The 12,130-nt window shown below is 45.9% G+C and overlaps 1 protein-coding gene across 2 annotated transcripts in view; it reads right to left on the bottom strand.

The window, feature by feature from the left end:
- Positions 1-11,453, bottom strand: part of Aar2 (AAR2 splicing factor) — a 20,692-nt gene extending 9,239 nt beyond the window's left edge. The window contains exons 1-3 of one of the 2 annotated variants that reach the window (XM_029537045.1): positions 11,373-11,453; positions 7,749-8,549; positions 2,870-3,099 (exon numbers count right to left, since the gene is read on the bottom strand). In XM_029537045.1, coding sequence (XP_029392905.1) covers positions 2,870-3,099; positions 7,749-8,505 — 987 coding nt within the window. In that variant the 5' untranslated portion in view covers positions 8,506-8,549; positions 11,373-11,453. The other variant, XM_021193775.2, reaches the window with a different exon arrangement.
- Positions 11,454-12,130: the final 677 nt, after the last annotated feature.

Raw genomic sequence — 12,130 nt, 5'->3', positions numbered from 1 at the left:
TCGAACTCAGAAATCCGCCTGCCTCTGCCTCCCGAGTGCTGGGATTAAAGGCCTGCGCCACCAGGCCCGGCTATATTCCCACTCTTAAAACATCATGTATCCAGCAGGTGCTCAGTTAGTGCTCCTAAATCAGCGTTCAACCTTGAGGATAGGAGCCCTAGTTAAGTCCTAATTGTATTCCTCAGCAATTGCAGTAGAATGCTACACATAAATGTTCAGTAACATTTACTGCTGTGGCATTTTAAAGGCATATATCCTCAACATTTTCAAATCATGACATTACATGATATAACTCAGTCAGTAGAATGTGAGGCCCCGTGTTTTATCCCCAGTGCCCCATAAACTGAGTGTGTTTGGCACACACCTGTAATCCCAGGACTTGAGAGGTAGACAATGCAGGATCTGAAATTCAAGGTTGTTCTTTGCTACAAAGGGAGTTTGAGGCCAACTAGAGCTAGAGACAGTGTCTTAAAAACAAAAAAAGCCCCAAACAATCAAATGACATTAAGTTTCTTGTTCAGAGAATTTTTCAAACTCTCAGCCCTGCACAACCCACATCGGCCTCGAGCAATCCAGCTGGGCCCTTGGTATTTTTTGCAGATCACTGCTGCAACACACGCTGGGAACACCATAGCCTTCCTGTGCTTGTGTGACAGTATTCACTCACATCGTGAAGGTAGGATGTCATCCCCTAGGCTGCATTATTTCCCATGGCTGCAGCCACCAACAGAGGCACTTGATGACGCCTCACAATGCCTGGCAGCCCAGTGACGTTGTGAGGAGGGTCCCCATAGAGGTGGAATAAAGACTTAATTTGTCTCTTCCACAAAGAACAGAAAAGGCCAGTTTAATTCTTCTGAAGAAGAACACAGCAGGCTCAAGCCATCGCCTGACAGGTACATCGCCACAGTCGCAAGGCCCCGAGTGCCAGAGTTTCCAGGCATGCCCGCTGCCTAACTACAGGCTGGCAGCTCCCTGTTCCTTCTGAGAAACAGGGTGGGAGGGGCCATGGCTGTATTCAGTACTCATTTTTTTTTTTCTCTAATGCTGAAAATTGAACCTAGGGCCTTGAAATTGTTAGGCCACCACTTACCAGGTTTGTTTCTTCATTTGAGAATGAGAATGATCTGGTCTGTCAACAGAGACAAGTGACGCTTAATCTCAGGTGCCAACCTGATAGGAGCGAGAATCACCAGGGCATGCCCGTGGGCATTTTGTTGATTAGGTTAACTGAGACACAAAGATCCACCCAGTAGTCCCTAGGCTAGGATCCTGGAATGTATAGAGAGAAGCAAGTGAGCTAAACACAGGCGTTCACCACTCTCTGCTTCTGCACTGTGGAAGCCATGTGAGCGGCTGCCTCAAACTCCTGTTGCTGGTCTACCCCACTACAATGGAATGAAACTTTGAACTATAAGTTCAAAAATAAAATAAAACTATCCTTTATATTGCTTTTATCAAGTTATCTTACCACAGTAACAGAACAAGTAACTTAGACATCATATAACACAATAACTATGGTGTCTACCCCAATGGCATTAACAAATACTAGTTTCTTCTGTGGGTGGGAATGAGAGAAGCCAGACACCATCTTTCTTGCATGGAATGGGCCTTATGGGGGCATCACACACAGGAGAAGAGATACATTGCTGGCACAGGAGCTATGGGAACAGACAACTAGCTGCTTCTGTCTCTGCAAAACCTGAGAAAGTTACAAAATGTGAGTGACAGAGGCTGTCCCAAGTACATAAAGGAATGGGATCTGTTTGCCAAGGGAGGAAATAGTACAGGATGAAGATTCTAGCTTGTTTGAAGCTCTTTCCCTAATTACCACTCATAATGAAAATTTAATTGCCAAGTTAAAAGCAAATTTTACTGTTTCTGTCAGAGAATCTCTGCAGAAACTGGCACATTTTGTTTGAACAGGAAATCAAAGTTGCTTTAATGCTTAAATGAGATCTAAGGAGCTGCAGATGTTTCTTTGGGAATAACGAGCTTCAAAACTTGGCCTCAGTAGGCTGCATCAACTCACAGCTTCAGCAAGAACTGGAAGCTGGCGCTCTGGCTTACTGTGGCTTATCCCCTGGGTTCACGCCTTGGAAGCTCATGTGTGTGGTGATTGTAAGAGGCGGGGCCTGGTGAGAGGGTCTTCGCTCACTGGGTAGCTCTTGGGAAGGATTAATGTAGCAATCCTGGGGTTCTTTGGTTGGTTTTTCACAGAGGTTGTCACTGGTAGGGTCACCAGGTCTTAAGCTCTGAGCCTCCAGAGCACTCACCGCTGGGGTTGGAGAGACGGCCCAGCAGTCAAGAGCACTGGCTGCTCTTCCAGAGGCCCTGAGTTCGCATTCCAGAAGTCACAACCATCTGTGATGGGATCGGACGCCCTCTTCTGGTGTGTCTGAGGACAGCTGCAGTGGACTCACATACATAAAATAAATAAACTGCCTGCTGCACAGTGATGACTTGAGCTCAATCCTCAGAATCCATAAGATTCCCACAGTTGTGCTGACCGCCACATGCATCCCATGGCACATGTGTCCACCCTCACACACTACATTTAAGAAATAAAAAATAAAATAAGACTGCCTCACATATTCCTTAGAGTAATAAAAACCTGATAATACAGCTAGGTGGTGGAGAGGATATGAATTCTAAGTACCTAGTGCAGGCCCTTTGTGGGTGACATGCGGAGAGAGAGTGCAGACAGAGGGCTCTGGCCTAGAGGTGCTTACAACACAGTATGAGACAGAGAACTAGGAAACATCAGGAACATCATGGAAAACAGCAAGAAAGAAGGTGGCCCAGCAGAGGGTGGTCTCACACGGTGCCCTCCTGATGAACCACATGGCTGTCAGCCCGGAGTACTCACCTGTAAGGTACTGGTGAGGAAGTTGTCCTGGGAGACAATGTCCACAAAGAAGTCAGCAGGGATCTCACCAAGCTGGTGGTACAGGATGGAGATGAGGCTGATGTACAGGGCGTGGTGCTTCCCCATGGCAGATTCCGACCGACACAAGAGGTTCAGGAGCCGCTTCCAGTGCTCAAATGCCTCATACACATTGCCCAGCAGGAAGCACACAAAGGCAAACTGGAGTTCACCTGTGAAGTACAGAGAAGGGCTAAGATCCTCAGCACAGGGAGCCCCGGCTGACACTTCCCTACATCATTCACACCACACCTTAGCACCAGGGAGCCTTCACCCTTGCCATCCAATAGACCTTAGAATGGGGTTCTTCATTCACCAATACTCCGAAAACGTTTGCTGAACTGCAATCAGTCCAAACCATGGGCCACCAAACTGTGACCGGGTATTTACTCAAAACTGGGCCCCAAGTGAAGAAAGAGGTAGTAAGTACTACTACACGCCTGGCACTTTAGGAGGTGGCCCTAAGCCTGCCCATCAGAATTTCTAGATCTCATTAAAAGTAAAGCTGCTCAGGGTTAGAGGTGGCTCCAGGGCTAAGACTGCTCTTACAGAGGACCAAAGTTCAGTTACAAGACTAGCACTTGCTACAGGCGGCTAACAACCACCTGTGACTCCAGCTGCAGAGGATCTTCTGGTCTCTGTGTGCACCTGCACTCATACACCTATCCACCACACACACACACACACACACACACACACACACTCTCTCTCTCTCTCTCTCTCTCTCTCTCTCTCTCTCTCTCTCTCTCTCTCACTCACTCACACACATGACTTCAAAATAATAAAATAAATCCTAANCTCTCTCTCTCTCTCTCTCTCTCTCTCTCTCTCTCTCTCTCACTCACTCACACACATGACTTCAAAATAATAAAATAAATCCTAAAATTTAAAAACAGAAAGTAAGTAAAGCTGCCTATTTGTCAGCTCTGAGATTTTGGTGATGCAGAGGTGACAGGGTCCAGGATTTGTAAAAACAAGATCAAGGTGTAATTTGTTTGTTTGTTTGTTTTTTAATTTTATGTATATGAGTATACTCTCTCTCTCTCTTCAGACACAGCAGAAGGCATGGATCCCATTACAGATGGTTGTGAGCCACCGTGGGTTGCTGGGAATTGAACTCAACTTTAGAAGAGCAGTCAGTGCGCTTAACCAGTGAACCATCTCTCCAGCTCCTAAAGGGTAGTATTTTACAATTGACATCTGAGTCACTGACATGGTCACCTCTTAGTGACTACTATTCTAAGTTTCCCAGATGACATGACCAACTCTAGGGCTAGTGAAAAGCTGCCATCACACCACACTCAGTCCTTAGCCCCACTCCTCTAGGCCATCAGGAAAGGCAGTCTCTCCCTCACCTTAAGATGAAGTCAGGTGTGTCCAAGATTGTACAACTAAGAAAGCTATAACAGTTGATGATGGGTAGGAATACTTCTAGAGTCTTCCACAGCAGGAAATCCCTAAGGTCTTATTGTAGGGCTGGCCTACCAGTCGGCTTAGTTTTGTTTATTTAATCACAGGGCTCTGATTCCATCTCTGTGTGCAGCCTAGTGGCTAAGAGCATGGGCTTTGGAGCCAAACTACCTGGATTCAAATCTTAGCTCTCCTACTTAGCAGCAGTTATGACCTTAGGCAAGTTACTTAATCTGTTTATGCCTCCATTTCCTCATCTGAGTATTATAATGGAGAATAACTTACTTACTGCAGTGCATGTTAAATGTTTAGAATAATATGGGGCACACAGCAGCACTCAGAATGCTACCTCCTATTCCCAGTCTCCAACAAAGAAAGACCTAACACTCTGGATGTCACGGCCCGTATGCAAGCCACAGCACTCAGGAGGTAGGAGGCAGGGGAATCACTGCCCCAGCAAGTTCCAGGATCCCGGATTATAAAGCAAGACCCTGACTATCAAGAAATGAACACAGGCTGACTACCAGATGCCTCCCTGGTTTCAAAGGTGGCCAAATTTAAGCTATGTATATATGGGCCATAAAATTATTTTTTTTAAATAAATCAGCAAATAAGCCCTTACATGCATGGCATTGGATCAGTCACCATTAAGGGCAGAGTTTCTGATTCCAGCCTGTGGAATCTTTTCAAAACAGAGCGGAATTTTCTTTGCATAATGATTTGTTTGGTTTTACCTGGTTAAACTGTGGAACTAACACTAGCTTATTCTTTTGACTCACAGCACTAATTTACTATTAGTGATTTGGAGAGGTGTGTTGAGAAAGGGTCTCGCTAGCCAAAGCTGGGCTGGGAGTTCTCTAGTAGGGAATTAATATAAATTTGTGAGGTTTTGACGTTAAAATTTAAATGATGGTATCAGAAATAATTTCAAGGAATTGTTACACAAATTCAAACTTGCCCTAAACAAATTTTTTTTTTTTTTTAGGTTTTTCGAGACAGGGTTTCTCTGTGTAGCCCTGGCTGTCCTGGAACTCACTTTGTAGACCAGGCTGGCCTCGAACTCAGAAATCCGCCTGCCTCTGCCTCCCGAGTGCTGGGATTAAAGGCCTGCGCCACCAGGCCCGGCTCTCCTTCTTCTTTTATTTTTGGTTTTTCAAGACAGGGTTTCTCCCTGGCTGCTGCTTCTTTCTTTCTTTTCTTTCTTTTCCTTCCTTCCTTCCTTCCTTCCTTCCTTCCTTCCTTCCTTCCTTCTCCTCCTTCTCCCCCTTCTCCTCCTACTTCTTCTTTTTTAAATTTTGAAATAAAGTCCTGGCTGGCCTGGAACTCACTATGCAGACCAAGCTGGCCTGGAACTCACTATGCAGACCAAGCTGGCCTTGAACTCACTGAGATCTAACTGCCTTCCCTGTGCTAGGATTCTAGATATGTGCCACCTATGTCTGGTACAGATATATTTTGAATTGAAATGTTTAAGAGATAGAAAACAAGATTCTTAGTCATGTTTAAGCAAGAATTCAGGGGTTACTCATATAACATAGTATGTCATGCACCACAATGCACCTACTAAAGATTTATTTCTTTGTATGTGTTCTGTCCGAGCGTCTGTGAGGGGGCACCAGGTCATCTGGAACTGGCTTTACAGACAGCTGACAGCTGCCATGTGGGTGCTGGAATTGAGTCAGGGTCTTTTATTAGAGGAGTCAGCACTGTTACCCACTGAGCCATGTCCCCAGCTCCATGACGCACCTATTAAAATGTCCATTTTATCATCAGTTCAGCCAAGGACATAACACGGTCTATCACCAAACTTCTAAAAGCAACCTTCACCAACAGTTAAACTGCCCTGGACAGTTTACAGACAATAAGGACAGGCCTTAGAAGTATAACAGGGGCTGGGGAGATGCTCGGTCAGGGAAATGCTTGGCTCTCAAGCACATGGACCAGAGTCAGGTCCCAGAACTGGAATATAGAAGGCTGAAGTGGTGGGACAAGTGCTCCCACTCCCAGCACTGGAGAGGCAGAGGCAGGCAGACATCCCTCCAGGGTCTACCAACCAGCCTAGCCTACTTGGTGAGTTCTAGACCAATGAGACACCCTGTCTCAAAAGAAAAAGGTTAGCAGTGCTTAAGGAACAACACCCCAAAGGCTAACCTTTGGCTGCCATATGTGGCATGTGCATAAACACACACAAAGAGCATGCCGAATGCTTGTTGTCACTAATATTCAGAAATAGAAAGAAGATGGCAGCTTTCAACCACTGAACTGAGCAGGCCCTGCTAAGAACCCATGCTGAGTGCTGTCAGTGGTGATGGACTGCCTCCTACCCCTGCTGAGGAGGCAGATCTGGCAACTCTTCCACAATCCAACCCTAAACCCAGGTACCTTCACCAGTGCTTACAAGGCTCCATTTACAACAGAAAGTAGGGGCACCTAAGGAGAGGCCACTGAGAACTAGTTCTGCAGCTCTGGTTACTGTACAGTCAGCCATAAGGCAGGTGAGCAGTGATGGGGAAATGCTCACAGCACAACACAGAACACCACTCTCTGATCCTGTCTCTATAAAAACCACATACACTCATACAATAGAACTGAACTGAAAAGACTGAAACATAAAGGACAAGTGAAATACATAGAAATACACAGGAAAAAGAAAAAAAGTACAAGTGCATTCATCCATGAAAACAGTTATTTCTAGGTATAGGACTTAGAGTAAACTTTATTTTTATTCTGTAATAAGTACATATTATTTTAAAATTAAGAGTGCAAGTAGCGGGCTGAGTGGTGGTGGCACATGCCTTTAATCCCAGCACTCGGGAGGCAGAGGCAGGCGGATTTCTGAGTTTGAGGCCAGCCTGGTCTACAAAGTGAGTTCCAGGACAGCCAGGGCTATACAGAGAAACCCTGTCTCAAAAAAACAAAAAACAAACAAACAAAAAGAGCGCAAGTAGCAATAAAACGATAACAATTTAAACAAAAATAAAAGTCCTGGCCTAAGCCAGTGGAGAGAGAAACATTCTAAGAACTCAAAAGCAAACTGAGGTGTCAGGTGGAGGCTTCTAGGAACAGACAGATTGGGCCTAGCAACTCGGAGCCTTGGACTCTGATCTCAATGTGACCACTCTATTGGTCAAATCCTTTCTCTCTGCAGGGGTAAGCTATATCAGCAATTAGCAAACATGGAATTATGTGCACAGGCTCATCAAAGATGCTCAAATTATTAGGTAAGACAGACAGACAGCTGGACCCGATACAGATCTCTAGGCTAAGGGTGAAATGCCTTTTGATGACTACTAACCAGTCTACCTTCTGCCTCCTTTAAGGACCCTGGGCTAGATAACCCAAGATGAGCCCTCTACTCTAAGCGTTCTAAGCACCCCACTAGCATCCTCCCCAAAGCCTAGCCCCTTCTTACCGAGTACATCCTGGGGGTTGCCAGGGAACTGCTTGCTGAGCACACTCTCGAGGGCATAGCTCAAGTCCATGCTGTGCCTGGTGATCTCTGCTGGTGTGGCTCCTGCCGGGAACATCTGAGTGGGCAACTCTGAGAAGCGGATCTCTGTCCCAGCCCTGGGCCTCATCTCGGGCAGCCGGGCTAAGCCCTCTTGGTAGCTTTTGCACTCGGTGCCGCAGAGGGGTAGGTTCTGCCCCACCCTGTCCTTGGTGTGCCTCATGGAAAGCACAGGCAGCACATCTGAGAAGGCACAGATCTGCTTGCTCTCAGGCTGCAGCTTCTCCATGATGGCCTCACTGATGAAGTTGGTAAGTGAGATCCATTTCTTGAGTGTACCATATGGGTAAGGTCCCAGAAACTGGTCTAGCTCCGGGAGATTGGCTCTCATAGCTTCTACTTCAGCCTCTGGAGCTGGAGACAGGTCTACTTCTTCCTGAACTGCATTCCAGCGCAGGACTGTCAGCCCCCGCTGCTTCAGGCTGAGGAAGAAGCCCATACGAGGGCCCACCTCCCTGGGATTGGCTTTGTCCACAGAGCTGTAGTAGAGGAAGTGGATGCCAGGGGGAATCATCTTCACACCCCGGAACTTGGGGCCCACTTCCCAGGAGTTGTAATCAATGCCAAACTCTGTCCCCTTGGGCATGTTCAGAATGACCACCGTGGCTCCTTCAAAGAAGAGCTGCTTGGCTAACTCAGGATCCATCTGCATGGAAGACATGAGGCCAGTGGAGGGTAACCAAAAGCAGGGCTCTTTTCTGTCTCCTAGAGAGAAAGACAGAAAGGGTTGATCAGAATATCAGAATATGGGAAAAGAATACTTTATTTCTTGCACATTCTCTATGTCAAATATTGAATTAGATCCCGACAGAAATTAACTCCCTTTAATCTCCATGGCAACCCTGCATCTGTCTAACAGATGAGGAAAGTCAGAATCAAAGAGATCTGGGGGTTTTGATTTAAGGAGCAAGAGTCTCCATTCCACCACTCCAGGGGCACCGCTTAAAGACAGGTGGTCACATAGGACCAAAATAAAACCTGCCTGCTGGTACTGCAGGCTTGTGTCCACTGCCCATCAAATGTCCCTCTCTCAACAGCAGTGTGAGGTGGAAACGGCTCAAATGGCTCATTTTAAGCTAGAACAATGCAAAAGTCACCTTAAGCTACAATTCTACCTAAAACCTGCTACTGGAGAGTACCGTAAGATCTGTCAAAGGTGACCAAATCAAACTGGCTACCTAATTTTCCATGAGCATATAAAATTAACAAAAAGTCTGAGGAGTGAAGGAGAGTTTTTCAAACTCCCTTCCTTCACTCATCAGAAGCCTAGTTGGAAATGAAGGAAACAACCTGCCAGGGTGCAGTGCTACACACCTGTATTCCCAACCCTGGATCAGGAGTTCAAAATCACCCTTGACTGCTAGAGACTGTCTCAGAAATCCAACAATAAAAACAAGCAGCTGGTGGGAACATGGTTCATCAAGTACAGTGCTTGTCCATTACACACAAAGGATCCTTGGAACCACATACATACAAAAATAAATTACAAAAAAAAGTCTGTGATACACAAAGACAAAGGCACAAGATCAGACTTAAAGTCATTCTCGGCTACACAGTGAACTAGAGGCCAGCCTGGGACACATACACAAGACACTGCTTAAAAACAAGCAAACAATCACAAAACAAAAGCGCCGAAAGTCCAGGGATCAAACAGCTTCCCCAGAGTCACGATCCCTCCAGAGACTGACATGGCAGGTCTACAGTAAGTACTTGAGGAGAGGCTTAGATTCTTTATTTTAGCCACATTCAAATTCCCAATAAAGGATACTTTGATTCAAAGCAAAGGGGTGGAGGGCGCGGGCAAACGCTCAGTGAGTAGAGGCACCTGCCTTGTAAGCCTGACAACCTCACTTCGATGGCCAGAGCCCACACAAGGGTGGAAGGAGAAAAGAGAACCTGCAAAGCTGTCTAACCTTCACATGCTTGCCCCAGCGTATGACCCGCCACCCCATCATGCACTCAATGCCAACAACTGTGTAGCAGACACTGTCTCTGCAGTATTTGTAAGAATGTTCTCAGCATGAATGTTCTCAGCAAGCCAATCAAGTACTTCGACTTTTACTGAGTCACTTACTAATCCAACTGACAAAACACTCAGATTACAGGCGCAATCCAGGATCTTTACTGGGCCCTAAAAGAAATTCCCACAGAATTGGACTACTGAAAACCAGATTATTTGTATCTTACACAGAAGTGGCCTCAAAATACACAAGCAGAAAAATCAAGTACTGGTTGATGTTTACTCTTTTATTTAAAACCAACAAAAAATCCTTTTACAAATATATATATATATATATATATATATATATATATATATATTAGGAGCACACTTTATTGTCTTTACCTAAAAACCCAGGAGAAAAGACTCTAAATTGGCACTCTTGTTCAAACTGCAAGGCGTATCTTGAGTTAAGAAATCAGTTTTAGACAGAAAGCTAACCTGAAATGAGAAAAGTTACACAGAAGCCAGAAGAGGATGCGGAATCCCCTGACACTGGAGTTAGAGGTGGGTTTAGCACCATGACGGCGGTAGGAACTGAGTCCAAGTCTCCTGGAAGAGCAGACAAGTCTCTTAACCACCAAGTCGTCTCTCCAGCACCAAGAAGAGAATTTTTAAGCTATCAGAATGCCACAAGTAACAAGGATAGGAATGGTTCCATGAAGACATGAGCTTGTATATACATGTGATCACAGCATAAAAGTCTTGTGACTGTAGTTCACAGTCAAAAAAAAAAAAAAAAAGTCTGAAACATACAAATGGAATACACTCCTCACAACCCTGCAAGACAAGAGACACCTCCTCGGCGTCTTCACCGCCTTCCAAGAGAGGAGAGTACTTGGTCCTCAATGCGTTCTCTATCTGGCTTTAGGGAACATAACATTCTTACTATGGCCCGAAAACGCTGCGTGAATTTCCCTCGGCAACTCTTCGGCTTATTTAATACCACCCCAACCCGAAGGCCTGTTCTAGCCACACTGGCTTCTTTCTGACCCTCAAACCAGAGAAAACTCTACCCATAGCACTTGGTCACACAATTACTTTTCTTTTTTAAATCTCAGTAAAGGCTCCTGGACCCGGGACTAAGTCAAATGTTGGTGATGACACTTTGGCTACCCTGCTGCCGTTCAATTCCAGGGACAGGTGTCTGTGTGTACTTGGCTGAAGATTGTCATGCCGACAGGACTCGAGTCCCTGATGCCTGGCATACACACGAAGCTTAATTTTTTTTTATTTTACTTACTATAATATGCACTTAAATAAAGCCAGGAGCCGGGTGGGTGACTTACCGAAGCCACGCAGAACCAGCTCAAGTGAGTGTCCGCCTCTGGTTACAGTTAATGCGGGGCGGGGGAAAGTTCCTTCCGGAGCCCCAGAGACCCTGACTACGGTGGCCCCGGGGACTCCTCCTCAGACACCAGCCCACAAAGCCAGACTCCGCCAGCGCGACTCTGAGACAAGAAGCGAGGTGGCCGGACCACACACAACGAAACCGGAGGACGAAAGGATCACCGAGGGCCGACACTCACCCTAGCACCTCACGCTCCGGCTCCGCGGAAACGGGACGGAAGTTCGGCTGCTTGGGTGCCGGAGAGGTGCTACGGAGAAAGTAGTCCGGCAGAGTCCCGAGTCTCAGAAGAAACGGCCCGTGCTTCCGGGTTCCTGATGATAAAGCACTGCATTTTCTTCTTTCATTTTACTCCCTGAATTATAAATAACGACTTTAATTAAACTATACACTTTATAGCCCCGTCCAAAAACATACTCACCATCCACAGTCCTTTTGCTCTCAAGCAGACACGGGCTGCCCAAAGCATGGTTCAGGTGTTGGCACACAGTAGTCACAGACTGGCTCAGTCATGGTTGGTTCTCTTTAGCCACATTACCTATGCCAGTCACCATGTCAAAAGTTCCCTATTATCTCCAAGTACCGGCTTCTTGACACATTCATCCCTAGTTTCAGATCCAAGGCCTGATGGGAGAACCAGTTCCTTCAACAGCAAACACAGCAGTTCCTGTAGAAAGGACCATCCAGTGTTTTCCAGTGTTTTCCAGTGCTGTATTTCCAGAATACAGCAGTCAAGCTATAAATGCGCACTGAGTGAGGAAACCTGCCTGTCTTTTTCTTCTCTATCTCCTTAGAACTTAGCACATAGCCCTCATAATTGTACTGTGTATTTAATAACAAATCAAATAATGTGTATAGTAAATGTCTATCTGTAGGCCTTGCTATATTAGTCAGGGTTCTCTAGAGTCACAGAACTTATGGGTAGTCTCTATATAGTAA

Source organism: Mus pahari, chromosome 3, assembly GCF_900095145.1.
Source record: "Mus pahari chromosome 3, PAHARI_EIJ_v1.1, whole genome shotgun sequence".
Lineage (NCBI taxonomy): Eukaryota > Metazoa > Chordata > Mammalia > Rodentia > Muridae > Mus > Mus pahari.
Note: the sequence above shows the minus strand (reverse complement) of the source record. Positions and strands in the feature narration are given on the sequence as shown.